Source organism: Mus caroli, chromosome 2 (genome assembly GCF_900094665.2).
Source record: "Mus caroli chromosome 2, CAROLI_EIJ_v1.1, whole genome shotgun sequence".
In the NCBI taxonomy this organism is placed as follows: Eukaryota; Metazoa; Chordata; class Mammalia; order Rodentia; family Muridae; genus Mus; species Mus caroli.
In genome coordinates this window covers 153,408,867-153,430,166 of record NC_034571.1, presented here as the reverse complement: position 1 = coordinate 153,430,166, position 21,300 = coordinate 153,408,867, and the positions used below count along the sequence as shown (strand labels likewise).

Genomic DNA, 21,300 nt, shown 5'->3' with positions numbered 1-21,300 from the left:
AGAAGTCCTCTGCTTTCTGCGAAGAAGTGTGAGCATTTCTAAATCATCTGTCACAATGAGGCTGGCTTCTCTCCTAGAGACAATCATGGGCCTCACCTATGCACATCTGCAGTGGTCAGGCCCTCCCTTCTGGCTGCTCCATCCTCCCTAGACCACGGGGAAACAAGAGTGGCAGGGAAGAACATCTTGTCCGAACTACAGACTTTTAATCAACCTATTTGGGAGCATCTAGGTGTGTGGGCATGCACATGGAGGGGTCAGGGGTCAATGCTGGATGCCTTTACCATTCTCTACTTCATTGGTTTGTTTGTTGCTTTGTTTGTTGCTTTGTTTGTTTGTTTGTTTGTTTTGAGACAGGGCTCCTCAGTAAACCTTAGGCTCACACACATACACACACACACACACACACACACACACATTCAACATACACATACATACTGATGATAATAAAAAAATTAAAAGAAAGACATAGAAGGTACTTCAAATAGGAACTTCAATGCATTTATTTCCCCATCTCCCAGCTGCAACAAAATATCCTCTTTGGTTTTCCAAGTTTCTCTTGAGAAAACCCTACATGCAAAATGGTTAGCTCCTCTGACCATAACAATGCCTGTCTCCACAGCTACCCTGAGCTGACTCTTCAGGAATTTTTTGCAATGAAGACAAGCCTTTGTATATTAATCCCAAAGATAAACTTTCAAAATGCCTGAAACAGAAAGAAAAAATAAAAACCTTTCTCTTTATCCATCTTGTCTTAAATAACGCTCCCTAACGGTGACAGCTCATGTGCCCAGATTTCTCACTGGAGACATCCCTATGCAAGGAGACATTAATATGCATATCCCCTCATAATAAAATGTAGGAATTAAGAGACTTGGACAAGTTAGCAAGAGAAAAAGTATCAAAATGGAATCCAAGCTTTTCATTTTTATAGGTGTAAACAGAGGTCACTGAAACTAGGAAAGAGAAAACAAGGAGGGAGGGTTTGCAGACCACAAGAATGATAGAATACATGTGACTTGTAGGCAAGAAGGATACCAGAGAGAGGAAGGAGATGGGGAGGAGAGTGGAAGAGGAGGAGGCTTAACAAAACTAGTTATGTCTGAAAATACAGAAGACAAGGAAACCTGTTACTTCCTAGTTTGCTTAATCAGTGTACAAAGTAACCAGTTAGTGTTTGCACTCTTAGTTTGCCCTGCTCCCCACGTGATCCTCTCCAACCCCCAGTCTCCCTGTCTCTTCCCCTCTGCATTCCTAGCAATCTGCCCCAGTATTCTCCTTGTTGTGTGTGTTGTTAGTCTCTTCATACCACTTATTTTATTATTATTATTATTATTTAGATATTTTCTTTATTTACATTTCAAATGTTATTCCCTTTCTTGGTCCCCCCTTCAAAAACTCCCTATACTCTCCCTCTTCCCCCTGCTCACCAACCTCTCACTCCCACTTCCTGGCCTTGGCATTCGCTATACTGGGGCACAGAGCCTTCACCAGACCAAGGGCCTCTCCTCCCACTGATGACCGACTAGGCCATCCTCTGTTGCATATGCAGCTAGAGCCATGAGTCCCACCAACTCTTTGGTTGATGGTTTAGTCCCTGGGAGCTCTGGGGGTACTGGTTAGTTCATATTGCTGTTCCTCCTATGGGGCTGCAAACGCCTTCAGCTCCTTGGGTCCTTTCTCTAGTTCCTTCATTGGGGACCCTGTGCTCTGTCCAATGGATGGCTGTGAGCATCCACTTCTGTATTTGTCAGCCACTGGCAGAGCCTTTCAGGAGACAGCTATATCAGGCTCCTATCAGCAAGCTCTTGTTGGCATCCACAGTAGTGTCTGGATTTGGTGGTTATATGTGGGATGGGTCCCCAGGTGGGGCAGAGAAGCGCCTAAAAAAAAGTTCAACATCCTTAGTCATCAGGGAAATGCAAATCAACACCAGTTGGAATGACTAAGATCAACAACTCAGGTGACAGCAGATGCTGGTGAGGATGTGGAGAAAGAAGAACACTCCTCCATTGCTGGTGGAATTGGAATCACTCTGAAAAATCAGTTTGGCAGTTCCTCAGAAAATTGGACATAGTACTACCAAAGGATCCAGCATGTACCCAGAAGATGCTCCAACATGTAATAAGGACACATGTTCCACTATGTTCATAGCAGCCTTATTTATAATAGTCAGAAGTTGGAAAGAACCTAGATGTCCCTCAACAAAGGAATGGATACAGAAAATGTAGTACATTCACACCATGGAGTACTACTCAGCTATTAAAAACAATGAGTTTATGAAATTCTTAGGCAAATGGATGGAACTAGAAAATATCATCCTGAGTGAGGTAACCCAATCACAAAAGAACACACATGATATGCACTCACTAATAAGTGGATATTAGCCCATGTCTTAGTCAGGGTTTCTATTCCTACACAAACATCATGACCAAGAAGCAAGTTGGGGAGGAAAGGGTTTATTCGGCTTACACTTCCATACTGCTGTTCATCACCAAAGGAAGTCAGGACTGGAACTCAAGCAGGTCAGAAAACAGGAGCTGATGCAGAGGCCATGGAGGGATGTTCTTTACTGGCTTGCCTCCCCTGGCTTGCTCAGCCTACTCTCTTATAGAACCCAAGACTACCAGCCCAGGGATGGTCCCACCCACAAGGGGCCTTGCCCCCTCGATCACTAATTGAGAAAATGCCTTACAGTTGTATCTCATGGAGGCATTTCCTCAACTGAAGCTCCTTTCTCTGTGGTAACTCCAGCTGTGTCAAGTTGACACAAAAATAGCCAGTACAGCCCAGAAGCTCAAAATACCCAAGATAATGAAACTCAAGAAGAAGGAAGACCAAAGTATAGATACTTTGATTCTTCTTAGAAGGGGGAACAAAATACCCATGGAAGAAGTTATAGAGACAAAGTGTGGAGCAGAGACTGAAGGAAGGATCATCCAGAGACTGCTTCACACCACTTCTTAAAGCTCTTTTCCTTTCTTCCTCTTCTGGACCCTTTCTAGCTTCCTGACCTCTTACTAGACTTACACACACACACACACACACACACACACACACACACACACACGTATAAAATTAGGAACTAGAAGCTGAATATGAGAGAGCTTAACTTTTGTCTTTCTTTGTATGCTACTTAAAAAATAGCCTTGAGAAAAACAAAATAGATTTAAAAGTATTCTTAAATGAAAAAAACCAAAGAAAGAAAGAAAAGAAAAACAAAACAATAAAAATCAAACAAAAACAAGCAAAACAAACAACAACAATAAAAACCAAGGGAAATGGATCCAGGTAAACAAGCTCAGTGGATAGCTGGCTGGCATGACAATCCGCAGTGACCATGGTGGGGGAAGAAAACTGAAGTCTGAAAGTTGCTCTCTAAACTCTACAAGCAAGTGACATGTGTGCGCATGCACACACACACACACACACACACACACAAGGAAAATAGAGTGTACTTTGATCGTGAGCCCTAATGCAGTTGTTTCCCCAGTTTTCCTATTGCTTCATACTCAGGCCAAAATGGCAGCCATGCGTTTGGACCCAAAGATGGTCTTAAGCTAAACCGAGAGGACATTTTTGCTGATGAAAATCATTTGCAAGTCTGGAAGGGTCACTGGGTATGGAGCACTTGGCTTCTCTCCACTCTGTCTCCTATTTCCCGTTTCATGATCACATACAGCATGCTGAGCTACGAGAAGACCCAGACCTCGACGATCCCTGGTGGCTCAGATGCACATCTGTTCACACATTGCCCAGGCAAATGGCACCCAGTGTTGCAGTTGTGGCCTCACAAATTAGGAAGCCCAAGTGACAGGATGGCACTGATTTCCGATTGGAAGGGCCCTGCAACCTTTTCCAGTCCTCTGGGCATTATGGGAAAGCAACCTGGAAAATCAAATGCAGAGAAGAGTCCTAAAATATAGGACTCTTGTTTGAGGCATAGTAGAACCTATTAGCTTGAGAAATTGGTCGGGAAATCTTATTAAAAGAGACAAATCATTCCACATTCTCCTCAGGCTGAAAATATTGGGGGTAATAGACTCTCCCCAGTGCCTCGGACCCATACGCCTCGTGTCAGGATCACAGCTGAACTCTGGCAAGGCTAAATTCAATGCAGGCAATAAAGGCAATTATTTTTTTTAAATGGGAAGTTCTGATTAATTCGAGTTTCTCTGGCCAGCCACGGACTTATCGGGACCAGTCCCTCATTACTGCGAAGGTTGCAAGGCAGAAGAGCCGGTGGCAAAGAGAAATGAAGTTCAAACTGTAGATCTGTCATTACTGCACAGCTATGCCGCAGCAGACTGTCCAGCTCTGGAGGCCCCTGGGACCGGCCCTCCTATATCCACATTGTTTCTCAGTATGCTTGATTAACCCTTGGTGGAGAGTTTAGGCAAGCCAAGGACCAATACCTTATAAAATGGTACCTGTGCATCTTTGTTACTTGGCAGGACATTCAACTTGAGAATTTTTGACTTTACAGTGTTAATACACTGTAAAGTCAAATACACACTTGATAGACGCTATGTAAATTTTGATTTGCATGTCATCCTTTGGCTGATGACATGCAGTACTCTCTGGTGATGCTTAGGCAGTAGCAGTAAGCTGCAGATCCCAGACACCCAGAATCCTGCAGAGAAACAACTAGCGCTTTACAGTATGCAGTCCTTCCTCGTAAAGCCATGAAAGCCTGTAGGTTATGTGTGCCAGGTGCCTTGTTTGCAGCCCTGGGGATTGAGCTTACAGCCTCCTGCACGTAAGGCAAGTGTTCTCACGCTGATCTATATCCCCCGTTCTAAATCCATTTTCTCTCTTATGATGTCATCAGCCAATGATACATTTGTGGAGCAGCAACCAACCCCATCATAAGCCAAGTAGTATGTGAGAATGATAATAACCATACAATGGCAATAACTAGTCTACAATTGGATTATAAATGCAATAATGTCCTGCAGTGCCAAATAGGTATTCATTTCATAGCTTATACAGGATCAAAGGATTGATTTTCATGAATTATCTCCTTTATCCCCAAAACAACCCTAATAGAGAAAGAGATGGCAAACACTGGTGTGAAAGGCTAGACAGAAAATCTTGTAGGTGTCTAATCTACTCAGTTCTGAAGCAGCAGCCCTGGGTGGCAGCACTCATAGACAATAAATGAGCAGGTTAACATGTAAGTGTCAATTAAACTTTATTTCTAAAAAGCATTTTGTGAGCTGAAGAGATGGCTCAGAGGTTAAGAGCACTGGCTATTCTTCTAGAGGTCATTAGTCCAATCGCTAGCAACCACATGTTGGCTCAAAACCATCTATAATGAGATCTGCTGCCCTCTTTTGGCCTGCAGACATATATGTAGGCAGAATGCTGTATACCTCATAAATAAATAAAAGTCTTTTAAATATTGTTTTTTGTTTGGATATTTAGGCCACAGCTGACAATCACAGCTAAAGTTAAATGATGGTATTCCTAGGCGAGAACTTCTGGTTTCTACTGGTAAAAGGCAGGGGACTTGATGCTTCCCTTAGGCATACCCCATGTCCTATTCTTTCTTTATCATTCTAGCTTTGGAGTGAAGAAGAAAATAAAAAAGCATCATACCATGTGACTCCCCAGGGTGAACTGACAGTTCACTACCATCAACAAAGGAGAGAGCAAGTCTTTCTTCCCAGGAAATCCCTGCCTCAGAGCAGGCCCCCTCACTTTCATGGCTCACCTCTGTCAACATTTACAAGCTGGCATGGGCCATGGTTGACCTTGCCCTATGAGACACTCAATGCAGAACTGCTATTAGAAGCTTCACTGCATCTTTATGGGTATTGACTATGCCTTCTTAACAATTCCCAGGCCACCTGTCTATCACATGGGCCTCTCTCCTGGCACCAATAGCTCCCAAACTCCTGTGTCCCCAGTTGTCATCCTCCTGTGTCCCAAATCTAAGACAATGACTAGGCAGGGTCCATCTCAATGCTCGTCAGAGACGAAGGAATTTGAGTAAGCATGCTTTCCCCCTCCACAGATAACCAGACTCAAGTCACCCAATATCACAAAGGAATGAGGTAGCCATCCTCCTTGATGATGCTCATACACTGAGGACCAGGGCTCCTCAGTCTCTCCAGGGCTGCATCAGATTGACAGGATTCTCAAGAAGTGTTCTGTCTATTATGGTATGCCTAGCTGCATCCTAGCCTGTGCTCATAACTGTTCCCATGGCTATGATGAACAAAACTGGCTTCAGACACTGGAGGACGGAAACAAATGGCCTCTTAGAGTAAGAAGTGACTGGCTACAGGCTCTAAACTCTGTGTGTAGTTCCCAAGTCCAGAAATGTTGGGAAGACAGTCAACAAGCTCTCTTGGCACCCAGTGAATGTCCTCATGGTACAAGGGACATGCTTATCCTCAGTTTACACATGAGAGCAGAGGTCTGGGGGACAAAACCTATATGCTTAGAGCCTGGATTTGGAGCCAAGACTGTCAGGTTCCAAACCCTGTACTTTATAAAACAGTCTGAATATGACAGGGAACAGTCACTGTAGACTTCTCTAGAATGGGAACTAGTTGCCTCGATTGTAGTAGAATGAAACCAGATTGTGCCTACCTTTCACTTCTAGGTCCTAAAATTCTGACAGCAACATTGACTGGTAGATGCTCTTTTCCCCATTTAAAAGATGAGAAGACTGGGGTCCAGAATATTAAAAAATAGTTTGAAGTCAGCATAGCAAATATTTTTAACTCTGCCTCTATATTCAAAGAGTTTAACATTTTAGAACCAAAGAAATTGGACCTGTACCTCAATAAGAAAGCTAAGTACAGCTTGCTTCCTGAGACTGGACTTTCCTGGTCACGTGTCCTGCTCATAATAAGAAAGGCTCCGTGATAAATAGCATTTAATATGCCCCCTTCTTTGCCCTCAGCCTTCTGTGACCTCTTCTTTTGCTTCAGCTCTGTATGCAGTACTGGCCTGAGAAGACCTCCGGGTGTTATGGTCCCATCCAGGTGGAGTTTGTCTCTGCAGACATTGACGAGGACATCATCCACAGAATCTTCCGGATCTGTAACATGGCTCGGGTGAGTACAAAGCCACCATGGCTCACTGTTCCCCTTCTTTGCAGAACAGATGGAGGTGGCTGGGAGAGGATCCCACTAAGCCCGCCAAGAGTCTGTGTTTCTCTCTCCTGATAAGCTCTTCCTTGGGGAAGTGATGTCTTTGCTGACTCCAGAGCCAGCAATGGCTCCAGCACAGTTAGATGCACAGAGCCCCATCCAACCTGCCAGCTGCCTGTTTCCTGACACGCTAGCAACGGTGTAGACAAAACTTCTCAGATATTAGCTCTTCCCCATGCTGGCACATTACTCTGCTACCCTTCAGTTGGGTCTTATGAGCTTTGGACAAGGCCCTACAAATACTAAACATGGAAAAATAATTAGTGACTTTCAAAGGGGTAGTTACTGGTTAAACACTGGGTAGGAGAGGGCACAATAATAATCCATGAAACAAGTATTGCTCTCTACTGAGAACCTAGAGAAATGGTCCTCAGGCACTGCCCTCAGAGTTTACTATCAAATAGAAACACGAGATTACTGTAACAGATGAGCTTCAGAGAGAAGGACTTCTGCTTGGTAGAATAAAGAAAAGCATTGCTAAAGAAAGGGACATCGGGATGAGTTGGAAGACTGACAGGAGTTTTCAAGGCACAGAGAAAGTTAAGCAGTGTACACAGTCACAACATTAGGTATAAGGACACTCTGAGCCCATGGTGGCACAACTGAGACCCCACTCAATCTGACTTCTACTCTATTACAGGCCCCTCCACCCCAGCCAGAATCTAAAGGGCTTGCATCCTTAGGTACCCCCCAGCAGAACAGCCCTAACCAATGCTCTGTTCTCAGCCACAGGATGGTTATCGTATTGTCCAGCACCTCCAGTACATAGGCTGGCCTGCATACCGGGACACGCCCCCCTCTAAGCGCTCTCTGCTCAAAGTGGTCCGACGGCTGGAGAAATGGCAGGAGCAATACGATGGAAGAGAGGGGCGCACAGTGGTCCACTGCCTGTGAGTGCTGTGGAGCTGGGGTGATGGGTGACTGGATGTCTGAAGATGCTGAAGGCTATGCTGGTGGCATAGCCAGTCTGAGGCATATCCAGTAGTATCTCATCTCAATAGCCCTTATAGTCCATTGATAATGCATCCATAGGAATTAGAATCTTTTGATGAACTGAGGTGCCCATTTTTTTTCTAAACTGTGGCTGCATGACAGGCTGCTGAAGCAGAACATAGTAGGCAGACTGCTTCCCAGTGCTCCCAACATAGAAATGAGTTCTACACCCTAAAGTGGGTATGCATATCATCCTGCTATGCATAGAAAGCTTGGGATAAAGTGGCTCAAATTGACCAGAGTACCCTTGTGTTATTTCCCGAAGAAGAAAAAGGACAGTATTTTCTTAGCTTAATTTAAGCCAGGCATTTAAAAATGAATCATTTTATCCCATCCATGAAGCAGAGACTATCATTTTGCAGTAAGAAAACTGAAAGCAAAAATGGGTAGGGAACCAAGCTAGTTGCAGAAGGGACTCAGATGGAATCCACCAGACTGAGACCTAAGGTGTTGTCTACTGTCCCACAGTGTGTCTAGGAAGAGGGAAGGTGGGGAGGAGTATTCAGGATGAGGACCTCCTGGGCAGGGTGAGAACCTCTTGGACTTGCTCATTGTGTTTGCCTCCTGGGCTATACCCTACCTTGTGCTTAGTAGGAACGGGGACACAGAGCATGAGGAGAGGACACTACTGCAGTAGATGGCTTTTCAGGGCCCTGGAATCTGTGTCTTCCTGTGGGTGTAGTGAGCTCAAGACCAGTTACTGGGATGATCTTTGTTTCCTGGCTTAGGATGGGAAGAGCAGGGGAAAATAAAGTACTTAATTACATGACCTTTGGTTTCCCCATCTGTCCACTGGCTAAAGTAGATTATGTTTACACCCTGTGGTGTTTAAGCATAAAGCTTTTAGAAAAGAATAATGTATCTGCCAACAGAGAGATTTAAAACTGCCATAACAGAAAATATACAATTGTAGGTATTGTTTCTTAAGAGCAGATGTCACAGCGTCCACTATGAAGAAGCATCCTATGTAGAGTTCAGACCCATAGAATATCTGCAGCCGTAAGAGACATACATAGGATGTTAGGTCAACAACTATCAACTCTTTAGAGAAGTATTTGTGGGGAAGAGAACAAGAGGCCCTTCCTCTTTAAAAATATTGTATTACAGAAAATATGAACCAAACTCCTCTCTTTTTGTCAGGATAATTCTTTCTGGAGTGAGTGGAGGCATTAATTACCTTTCATTGACCCCAGAGTTGGCCTGTCTTTTACAAAGCTGCTAATTGTACACTTCCTTCCAGATAAGTGGTTCATACATATCAGGAAGGTCAGAACTTAGAGTGGGTTAAACACACATGTGCACACTCAGAGCTAAAAAGCTCCCACCAGTAGAAACTTTTCTCTGAGGATCCAGACATGCACAGACTCTAGATGTGGTGTCAGACATACCAAGCTGTCTCTAACTATACCTCATGACTGGTTTCCAACCCTGACTCCCTCCAGTTCTTTCCCACGCATTATATGCCCCCTCATTAGTATGGCACAACATCCATTCCTTGAGACTCCGGAAGGCCCTGAGATGACGGATTCTCTCACTTTGTCTTCTTGGTCCTTGGGTTCTTATTTCAAAAGATATGAACTTTCCTTGCTAGGAAGGCTTCCTACTCTCCAGTATTTTTATATCCTCGCCTATTTGGGAGGGGTTGTTTGGTTGATTTGTTGATTGGTTGGTCGGTTGGCTAGCTGGTTTGTTGGGGGATTATGGTTGTTTTCACCCCTATCTCTCCTACCCTATCCATTCAGGACAAGTGTGTCAGTCTACCAATAGGGACTTGGGCATCCTTGGGGCCCCAGGTATCATGACAGTCACTGAAATTCAGGTACCCACCAGTTAAGGGAGGATAATTTTCTATATTTGACACATCTGGTTAAGTTTCCTGTGGGTGAAACATCTGGGAGATTGACTAAGTACTTTAGTGTCTGCCCAGATGTTCCTTAGACACAGACCATTACATGAAATCATTAGCTGCCTTTGGCAGCCTGCCCAGGAGTTCAGAGTCAGGTAAGTTCCTGAAGATTATTTCTGTAAGGATAATTTACAGCTTCAGAAAGAAGGAGCAATGGAGGAATGGCCATTGCAAGAACATGCAGTCCTTATATCTAAGACAAGTAGGATCATATTTAAAGAAGATTTCCAAGGGGAACCATGGAATTGGCCTGGTATTTCAGAAACACTGAGCCAATGTCCAAGGACCACAGCCCAAAGTCAGGACTAGCTAGCTCAGGACTTATCAATTATTGTCTTTATTAGAAGATAGGAAGAAATACTAATAAAACCACCTAGTAATGTCCACTGTTTTCACTGGATGTCTGGTAGACCTAGAGTATCCTTTTGGGCATGGATGTAGGGCATGGACATAATACCACCCTACCTTAAGAATGCAGATCAGCATAAAATGCTTGTAGAGCCAAAAAAAAAAAAAAAAAAAAAAAAAATCAAACTAAACTCCCCAAAAGTCATATAATCTAACCTCTTAATTAGGTAAATGGGGAACTTGGGACACTGACTAAGACGTGTCTTTCCCAAAGTCAAAGAAGATTCACAGCCCCAAGGGGATTTAAACTCATGGCTCAGACTAAAGGTCGCATGGTCGCCTGACCACACTAGGTCTGCTAGGACAGATACTCCTTGCTCCAAAATCCTGGGACTTCGACTCACCTGTTCTCTCTTTGTTTAGAAATGGGGGAGGCCGCAGCGGAACCTTCTGTGCTATCTGCAGTGTGTGTGAGATGATCCAGCAGCAGAACATTATCGACGTGTTCCACATCGTGAAAACCCTCCGCAACAACAAGTCCAACATGGTGGAGACGCTGGTGAGCATCCAGGAACCATTATCCAGCAACCAAAGTCTTCAGGTTCCCCGGACCTGAAAACTGTGACTGGACACAGGACACACCTTCAATAACTGGGTCTCATTTGAATACCTATAGTCTGTGTTCCTTTTTCTTTCCAACCTTAGCAATTTCTCTTTCCTGCAGGGCAATCTAAATATTAATCCCAGTCCACCGACTTTGTTTTACTTTCTTCCTACCCCCTAAGAAAATGTCGTTAATTCAGACTTCAAGGAAAGATTCTGGAATAGTAGTTTGTGAATTATGGTTTCAATTCAGCCCAAGCCTATTCTAATTCACTTATGCTAATATTTTACAAGATCAAGCATTAAACTAGGGTGCTTTGGATAAAGGATAGTGAAGCTAGAAGGAAGGCAGAGCCCAGATGGGAAGACCTGCTATAGTGGTGGAGATGACCCATACAAAGAACTTGACTACACATCTTTAAAGTGGATGATAAGATCTCACACGGAATGTGGCTCAAAGGCTGGTGGAGCAGCATCACCTGGGAGGTGGCGAGGAATGCAGAATCTTGAACTCCCTCCCAAACGGACTGAGTCGGGATCTTCATTTTCAGTGCACACCCCTACATGTTCTGCACAACGCTTATAGTCTGAGAACCCTTGGTGTGTGATGGAATAACCGAAAGGGAGCAATCTCAGGTGGGGATTCTGGGAAGTATAGGCAGTCAGGAGTTGAAGGATTTTCAAACATGAGATATGGATAATTACTTGATTTTTAGTATGCTTACAGGTAGTTTTCTACAAAATCTGCATCTCTAATCTAATGCATTCTTTTCTTTCTTTCTCATCTCCTCCTCTTCCTCTCAGGAACAGTATAAATTTGTATATGAGGTGGCACTGGAATATTTAAGCTCCTTTTAGACTGATTGGATGGGGAGCCTGCCAGAGTCCAGCGGCGGCTGCAGCTGCCCCTCTTTTTCTGTGACTGACAATGACTGGTCTCAGGAGCTCCGAGGTGGTACACCTGCTCAGCTCCAGGAAGAAGACTGCTGGTCTCGTGCTCTGCAGCTTCTGTGGGGGTCTGTAGCTGTGGGAGATGCTGTTCTGATGGAGACTAGCATCCCTTCTACACCTGACAGCATCAGGCCCACAGAAGTCTACCCACAAGCAAGGCCCTGGACTTCTGATTCCCAGACCTCTTGCTTTTGTTCGTTCTGAGTTTGTTACTCTCATGGCAAGCTGACTATGCAGGTGCTGGGGTGTGGGGAGATTGCCAATCTTTCCCTTACCATCCTTAGGAGTATCAGGGGTGGAAGTTCTTCTCCATGCTATCCTGCAAAAGCATGGATTGTAGTTTGAGGGATCACTGTGTTATTGGTTCCTATAATCTCCCACAGGGGCCTCTGGCATGAGACAGCTACCAATCTGGATCAGTGTGACTCCTGGATGCCCCCTAGGCCAAGCAGAAAGCTTTTTCATCTTACACCTAACCTATGCTGGGTTCTACTCACTACAACCATCTCCAGCCAGGCCTTGACGCTCTGTAATCTCCCGGCCAACCTGCTGTATCTGTATCACACTTCAGCAAAGGTTTCCTTCGCTTTTCCATAGTCTGTAGGGAGAGGAGGGCTCATAGGAAATGTTACAGTATCTCTTTAATCTTTGTAGAAAAAGCCACTCTCATTGGGGCAGGGCTCTTGCTGGCCTGTACAGTACAACCCTGTGCTTCGTAGGTGGTACTTTCTGTGGGAAAGACAAACAAAAAAAGCTTTGAGTATTTTCCCAAGTACATGTGAAAAGAAACTCTTGTGAGTGTAAAATTCTGTATTCTCTTATGTCAAAAGAAGAAAAGGATAGGATGGGAGTTTGAATGTGTGGCTGTCAGATAACTCTCTTGGACTTTTATTTCCTGGTCATACCCATAAAAAGACCCACTGTAGGATGACACAGCCATTGAACACATGAAATGAGACCTCTGGGATCCGTCCCTGGGTTGTGGGTGTGGAAATACAGCAACACCTTTATAATTTGTCTCTCCAAATTTGAACTCTTTCCTTAAAAAAAAAAAAAAAATCCAGCTGCCATTTTGAAATTGGCTACTGGGGCCCCAGCTTCATTTATGATAGAATAAGTAGGTTTAGGCCGGGGGCCAAGTCTTGCTCAAAGCATGACGAAATTAAGGGAAAGGAGAGAACATTAGTGAAGTGTTTCTTGCAAGCGAAGTGCCATGGTTACCACCTTCCATGTGACATCTCATATAGTCGGTAGCACCCCTAGGAACCCCTAGAGAATGCTCTCCTCATATCCACTTGGTAATTGAAGAAGCCTGAGCACCTTCTTCAGTGATGGAATTCTGGGTTCCGAAGACAGGTAATGGCACCGAAACCTACCCACCATTTTCCTCATGCTTTCTCAGCCAAGCTATTATTTTTATGGAACCAAAATAAGGCTAGAAACTTTAGAGCAGAGAGAGAGAACTCCATGAGTAGAAATTTAATTCTTTCTTTCTGATACCAGTTTTTCTTGGTAGCCCACACTTTCAGATATATTTTATTAACTCATTCGCAGTTCCCCAGAAAAGCTAGTCTTATCTAATTTCATCATTGCTAAAAACAATTCCCGTGCTCCCTCAGGCTACAAGGGAACCAGCTTGGGAAGCTCTGTAGCCTGGGCTGAGCCACAATATCTGACAGCCTTAATAGCCAGGGGTCTAGGAAGGTCTATCTTGCAGACTGATCCAGTCTCGGTGTATGAGGGACATAGAATCCAATAACATACACATCTTGCCCTTCAGGCCCACTGTATTGTAGAGAAGCTGAGCCACATTGTAACAGTGGAGCATACAAGCGTTTGATGAGCTTCGGTGTGAGAGTGGCTTGCTCTGCCTAGAGCTTCCTAGGCAACATCCATTCCAGGCAGGGCTCAACAGACAGAAAAGAAGAAAAAGGAATTCAAGCCAAGGGGGTCAACATGCACAATGGTAAAGGCAGGTGAGAAGGTATCTGGAGGGACAGATGGTGGGAGGTCAGCCCAGCTAGAAGGTAGCAAGACAGGGATGGTGGCAGGAAGGTAGCCAGAGCCAGGGAGGAAATGTAAAGGGCACAGTCACTGCCCTGCAGGCAACAGGAAGTTGGCAGAGTTCAACAGCTATGCACTCAGTTTAGTTTTGGAGAAGGCTCTCTCTGGACCAGCAGGATAGCCTATTTTCCTTTCATCAGACACTGTGAAAATGTCCCCTCAGTGTGTGCTTTTAATATGTTACGTGTGTGTGTGTGTGTGTGTGTGTGTGTGTGTGTGTGTGTGCTCATTATTTTGTTGCTGGAACAAAATATGGAGTAAATCATGAGACTGAGCTCTTACTTAAAACCCAGGGTCTCTGTTCTATCATGGAGCAGGGTCAACAACCTTGGCCTCTGAGCTTTCAAGGACAGAATATGAAAGGAAATCAGGGAGCCAGCTCCCATTGGTGTGGGCCCAGGAGCTGTCTAGAAGTCTAAAAACACCAGAGTTGATCAAGGAAGGCTGTCACTTTGGAGGTTCAAAAGGAGCATCTCAAAGAAAAGGCACGCAAAGGAAACCTATGAGTTACTATTCTCTTTTGATGGATCTCTTCCCAGGTATATTTGAGCATATCCCCAGGCCCCAGACCCCACTGGTCCGTCTGGATTCCTATGGCTCTAGTCTCCTATCTCTGAATGGACTTCCTGGTAGCCTTCAGGAGTCTATAGCATAGCCAATCAGCATGTTGCACTCTATTTCTTCAGATCTTGGCCACTTCTAACAGAGAGTGGATAGAGGGGAGAGGATTAACTACAAATCCTAGGATTCATTCTGCTGAGGAAAGAATTGAAGAACTGACAGATAAAGATGACAGTGATATCTGTCATTATAAATGGCGGGAATTTAAAAAAAAAAAATTCCAAGGGAAAGGAAGTGTGTGAAAATTCAAGCCATGCTGAGGGACAGGCTAATTTATATCCTTATTTTCTCATAATCCAACTGTTCTTAAAGAAGGTGATCTTAAAACAGTGCACACAAAAAGAAAGTGGGGTACATGGATGGAAGTAACATTCTTCAGGTCCCCATGGGGGACATGCAGAAGAGCTTAGATGATATGGGAAATGGTCCTAAGAAATTTAGATGATATTTTCCCCAGGAAATCTCCCAAGAAAACCCACCTTCTTCTCACCCGACCTACTTATGGGGTAGGCTCATTTTGAAACGAGCAAAGGAAAGATGTCAAAGTGAATCCTCACTTAGCTAATATCTTCGTGTTGGTCGCCAGTGGAATCCAAATAGAAAAGGTATAAGGTACAAATGAGATACCATGAAAACTGCCCCAAGTTGGCCATGTTTATGATGACTTCAGGTTGGAGCACAGCTACATCTCAATCTCATGTTCTTTTATCCCTGCTGATATGGTTATCATGGATGAGGTATGGGCCTGTTTGCTTCTAGAAAGCCACAGCAGGTCCCTTTTATAGGAACAGAAGAGGCTGCTTGCTTCAGGTGACTCTCAGTGTGGGCCTTAGCAATCAAAGACCAGCCAGATGTCACCTACTCCATGGAACCAGTAGATTCAGTGCTGTGGACTCTAAAACATGAGCTCACTCTTCGACATTCTTGAAATATCTGTGATTATGGCCAGCACTATTTTACTGTCGAGTAAACAGATCCAAAAGGAAAATTCATTTGCCCATACAAGCAAACTTGTCCTGGCTTTCTGACCACAGAGACAAAATTCTTCCATCATTGTATCTGAGATTTTCCCACATGATTACTCTTAGCAACAGAGACAATAGCAAAACTAATGACTCAGTAGATATTGGTAAAGCCCAGTGCAGACAATGATAAGCTTCAAATTTCTCTAGAGCCTCGTGGTTTACATTCATGATATATTTGGATTCCGTTTTCTAATTTATTCTTAGTAGTTTAAATATGACTGTATAAATTCATTTTTAAATCTGTCCTTTATCTCATGTATCTCTCTGATCAATCTTAGGGAATATCTCTGGCCAAGGCATAGTGCCTGACCATGTTCCTTCCTCCTGAGGTTAATTCTAAACTCACATTCACATCAACTTACATTCATTCGCCTTGGAGCATCTGTTGCTGCGGAGGTATCCTGACTGTACTGCTCCTGAGGTTCAGCAGAGGTCTCTTCTTCTTATGGAGAGTTCTGCAAGATGCCAACTAACAGACTAGAATAATGAGAACTTACCTGCATGGCATGGTAAAGGTTGAGCCCACAAAACCCTAAAGACAAAGGGGAAGCCAGATGCAGACTTACTCAGAGGATCCTTGAATGCTGAATGGTGTCTGTTGTCTCTGTAGAGTTCCATGGCTTCTGATGTGGGAAAATCTTAGGACATACTTCATGAATCTTAAATACCCTTCCCTTCACATAGCTCAATACAATCCCTGGATCCTATATCATTCAGCATTCAAGACAGATACCACTAAGAAGTACAGACTACTATGGCATGGTACGCCATGGTAAGTAGAATAAGAACTTGCTCATTGGTTTGAACTCCAACTGTACCATTTCTGGAATATAAAATATCAGGCTGAACAAGGCATGGAAAAGGAAACATACACACATCTTTGGCAAGGTTTAAAGGGGTTAATCTGGAAGGCTAGGACAGGTAAACAAGAATTCAATTGAAACCCAGCATCTACTCAGAAACAAGGATGCTTATAAACTGTTGAGCTCAGTGATAAGTTCCATGGGGAAAAAATGAAGAAGGCCAACCCTCCTTAACCTGTAGCTGGCCACCCCTGCTATCCTAGCAGGTCATCATCACCAAGCTAAAGCAAGCTCAGTACTATAAATGGTAGGTCTAGATCCAAAGCTGAACATGAACAGGATGCTGATCCTATGCTACAAGGTCAATGAGCCAATATCCCTAAGAAGGAGTTGACAACCCAAAATAAAAGTCAAGTGAAAAGATAAAACAGAAATAGCAATGTCTTCTCTAAGCCTTAATTTGCCTTTCTTTCCAATTGACCAATCAAAGTGAGGCCCTCTGTAGTATCTCACTAGCTCTTACTCAGAGACAATAAAACAGAAAAGTAGAGTAAATTTGGCCATAGACAAATGAGACTTAACCTGGTTTGCATACTGTTGTGTACAGGTTTCTTATGTGAGGTTGTCCCTAGAGACCTATCAAAAATTATGAAATGCAAAGGCTTCCTTTAACTGAATGTGGGGTCACCTTTGAAATCCTATCCCTTTTGAACAACAAAGAGAGAGCAAGAGTGAGAGCAAGAGCGAGCGAGAGAGAGCAAGAGAGAGAGAGAGAGTGAGTGAGAGAGAGAGAGAGACAGCGAGAGAGAGAACGAGAGAGAGTGAGAGAGAGAGAGAGCGAGAGAGAACGAGAGAGAGCGAGAGTGAGAGAGAGAGAGAGAGGTGGAAAATAGAAAGTGGGGGAGGGAGAGAACAGTTCTAAACCGAGTTTTCTCTGACACATTAATTTTAGAGTCATGGAGCTGATATCCTGAGAAACACAGCACAAATATCTCTGACATATCTACATATGAATAAGCTCTTTCAAATTCTTGGTAACCACAGATAGACTTTTGCATGACAGTGGCTATATAACTGAATTGTGGAGACCAAGAACTATCTCTTGCGTATCTCCTGCCAACTTCTACAAGAGGTAGAAAAGCTATCAAAGGGCCCACATTCACCCCTGAAATCTATCCATGAATATTAGTGTCCAACAGGTGGAGTCGGTACCCACATTCATACCCCGCCCCAGACCTGGCACTACTTTATCTAGCATGAATACACCTAAGAGCTTAGTGGTGGTGCACAGCAGCTGGTACAGAGGATGGGTAAGAATTGGGAGGGGAGACAACCTTCTAGAAAGGACTTCAGAAGGTGATTAATCATGGGGCTTCCTTTTGGATTGGAGAACCACCATGCTAGGTGGTAAAATGCTAACCTGGTTCTTTGTTGGAATGTTTGGAGATCAAGTGTAGGAGTCTTAGAATATTGAACAGCAAAGTGATGGTATTCAGGGTATTTAATGTAGGTTGTGAGTCTTCAGTGAGAACCATTTCTAGGGCCTTTGTGAGCAGAATTGTGTTAGTTTCCCACCCCCACCCCCCAAATCAGTCTCCTAAAGGGACAGCAGAATACTAGCATCCATAGTCTTCTTAAGACTGTGGGTGATAAGACAAAGTCAAACATAGTTTGCTACCCTGGTTACCCCTGTGAGCGATGCTAAGGTGGATGTGGAGACTGAGTACCTGTAAGAAAGAGCTGAGTGCTAGGGAGGATCACTGCCTGTTTGAGTAGCCTCCCAGCAGAAGCCAGGCATCCCCATCTCCTGGCCTAGGGTGAAGAAGCAGAGTAGCTGAGGTAGATAGACTTCAGGCCACTTTCACTTTCAGTGGGTGAGTCCTTGAAACACGAAAGTCACATTTGAAATGGGACCTCCAAACTGCAAACTAAGTAGGTAGGTCATGCTTGGTTTGGGAAGTGGAAGCCCTCTGTTTTCCTAATCAAATCATCTCCTCCTGTCAATCAAAAGGCAGCTCCAGCTGCATCTCCTAGCCTTATCCAGGATGGTTAGCACCAGTCACAGGGAGCAGCTCCTTGGCCATACATCTGACGCGTACTGCCATCACTGAGAAGGGCAGCCAGCACCAGACTCACTGGCCACCAGGGCCCTCAATGACAGACAGAACCAATAAACATGGAGGCAGGAGTCAAAACAAGGCTTTGCTTCACCCATATTATCTCCAAAGGTTAATTCAGCCGTCATTCCCTATTCAAGGCCTGTAGGAAAAGACTTCAAAAAGCACAGGGATTCTGTTGACACCTGATCATAATCATTCCCAGTACATATATTTCATCACCAACTGGTTCTTGGGCTGGCCCAGGTTAGCCTAGGCTAACTCAGATTTGTAATCAGGCTCAAAAATTATATTCTCCCTTCTCTCTTCACTCTATATCCAAGTAGCCAATTAAAGGTACAGTTGTTGCCTCTGTGGTTGCCTTGGCTACAGGTTACCATACTGGTACACCTCTCCAGGACCTATCATGGCATTCTCAGTCTACACTAGGGAAGCTTACATTTTCCTTGTCCAGTGGCATATGATATCACATGAGACCAAAGTCTCCACACTATCTGAAATCTCCACAAATCCCAGTGGCCTGCACTTGTACAGTTTGGGTGTTTGATAGATAAAGCACGTATGAGAAGAGAAAACAAAATAAATCAACTTCAGCAAGAAGAAAGCCAGCACTGTGCTGTCAATGTCTTTCCCCCCTTTCCCTTTTGATTTCCAGTTCTAGCTTCAAAAGCAGAAGGTAAATAATGTCAGGTCAATGAATATCAGATATATTTTTTGACTGTACATTAAAGTGACGTGTAATCTTTTTACACCTGCAAGTCCATCTTATTTATTCTTGTAAATGTTCCCTGACAATGTTTGTAATATGGCTGTGTTTAAAAAAAAATCTATACAATAAAGCTGTGACCCTGAGATTCATGTTTTCCTAAGATATTTATGCTTGTGTCTTCCTGGGAGTGAGGGGGAGATGATACGAGTTCAGATTGAAATCCAAGAATTAAAGATACTCCTATCAGCTAGGCTTCTTCTTATTCATTTACTTAATCTCCCCAACTATAGCACAAGATATGCATACTATTTCCTCTTTGATGATTGAAAAATGAGGTTCAAAAATACCAAGGGATTTTTTCCATAAGTATACACTGAACTGGTAAAAGGTCTCTAAAGCCGTGTGTCCATGAGTGTGGTTCAGAATACTGGCATTAGACTTAATGTGACATTTGCTAAGCATACATTTTTAAAAATATTTTCATCTCTCTCTATGTGTATGCTCTGTGTGTACATGCACATGTATGTGTTTCATATGCTATGGCGCACATGTAAAGGTCAGAGGACAACTTCAAGTGTCAACCCTTACCTTTTGCCTTGTTTGAGATGCAGTCTCTTCTAACTCACCCCTGCAAGTTCCAGGAGAGCTGGCCCAGGGGGCCTCCAGAGATTCTCTTGTCTCTTCCTTCCACTCACCATCAGCCCACTGAGATAGCATACGTGCACTTCTGCATCTGGATGTGGGTTCTAGGCAGTCAAACTGAGGTCCTCATACTTTTCATGACAAGTGCTTTAACTCACTGAGCCATCGTCTCAGTCCTGCATACACATTTTCAAGGTCCTACAGCATCAAAAGTTCAGGATTTCTCCATTAACAAGCTATTTGTGTGGACCAGCTAGCTATAGCTACATAAACAACAACAACGACAACAAAATCCCTCGGTGATACAAGCCTTGTTTGGTCGATACTCAAACTCAGCTGGGTTCTCTTAAATGCTCACTGCTCTGGAGCTCTGCTCACGCCAGCTACATTGGCTGATATGGCCATGCACCTCACACCTCTTCCCTGCCTCCCATGACCTGAGCATACGGTTCTCATGGTGGTGACAGGTGCATGAGAGAGAAAGTGTAACTGTGTTTTGAGGCAGCCTTTGCTTAAAAGAAACAGGCATATAGCATCCCATGAACAAAATTAGTTCTATGAAATACTAATATTTCAGGAATAGAGGTTCGTCCTCTTGGTATAGGCCTCCCTTGTCAGTTTTCCCAAAAAGTCATGTGTTCAGCCATCATACCAATGGTGCACCTGTTAAATCTAATCTGCAAGTCACCCACGTCACTCATCTCACTTGGAAGATACATAAACATGCCAGGTTAGTGGTGCTTAAGGAATGTCCTCTAACGACTGCAGCACATGCTAAAGTTGGGCAAACATTATTTTATATTATTTTGAGATTGTATTTGAATTGCAACATTTCTTCCTTCACTTTCCCATATCCAAATCTTCTCATACACCTCTTGCTGCTCTCCTTCATGGCCTCTTTTTTAATCAATTGTTACTACATATGTGTATATATACATATATATATTCCTATAAATATAAACTCTCACATCCATATAACATTACTTGTATGAATTTTCAGGGTTGATCATTTTGCACTGGAAAACCTATTAGTGTCCTTTTTCCTGGGGAGGACACACATTGTTTAAAATGCTATTGCTGTTAGAGGGGGTTGGAGAGGAGAGCCCAGGAGGAAAGGGGACAAGCCAATTCAAAGCAGTGAGACTAGTAACCTCTGAGTTGGCTATATCTCCTCTATGTTTTCTAACAGAGCAGAAGAAAAAACAGGATACCCTCTTTGGAGTTTACTAAGTCCCAGTTTCTTTGAATGGATCCAGATATAAGCATGAACTCTCATGTTTGTCTAGACATAAGTCATGGGTCTCGAGCCTATGGTGTATTTGGTTGTCCTTCACCTTTGGTGATGTGGCAGG

At 43.7% G+C, this 21,300-nt stretch overlaps 1 protein-coding gene across 12 annotated transcripts in view; it reads left to right on the top strand.

Moving 5' to 3' along the window:
* The window catches only part of Ptprt (protein tyrosine phosphatase receptor type T), a 1,083,833-nt gene extending 1,064,382 nt beyond the window's left edge, over positions 1-19,451 (top strand). For 8 of the 12 annotated variants that reach the window (XM_029473987.1, XM_029473984.1, XM_029473986.1 and 5 more), the window contains 4 exons: positions 6,945-7,070; positions 7,893-8,056; positions 10,837-10,972; positions 11,821-17,256. In XM_029473987.1, coding sequence (XP_029329847.1) covers positions 6,945-7,070; positions 7,893-8,056; positions 10,837-10,972; positions 11,821-11,874 — 480 coding nt within the window. In that variant the 3' untranslated portion in view covers positions 11,875-17,256. Of the gene's footprint in view, positions 1-6,944; positions 7,071-7,892; positions 8,057-10,836; positions 10,973-11,820 lie in introns of all 12 variants that reach the window. The other 4 variants (XM_021156881.1, XM_021156878.1, XM_021156880.1 and 1 more) reach the window with 1 other exon arrangement.
* The last annotated feature ends 1,849 nt before the right edge of the window (positions 19,452-21,300 follow it).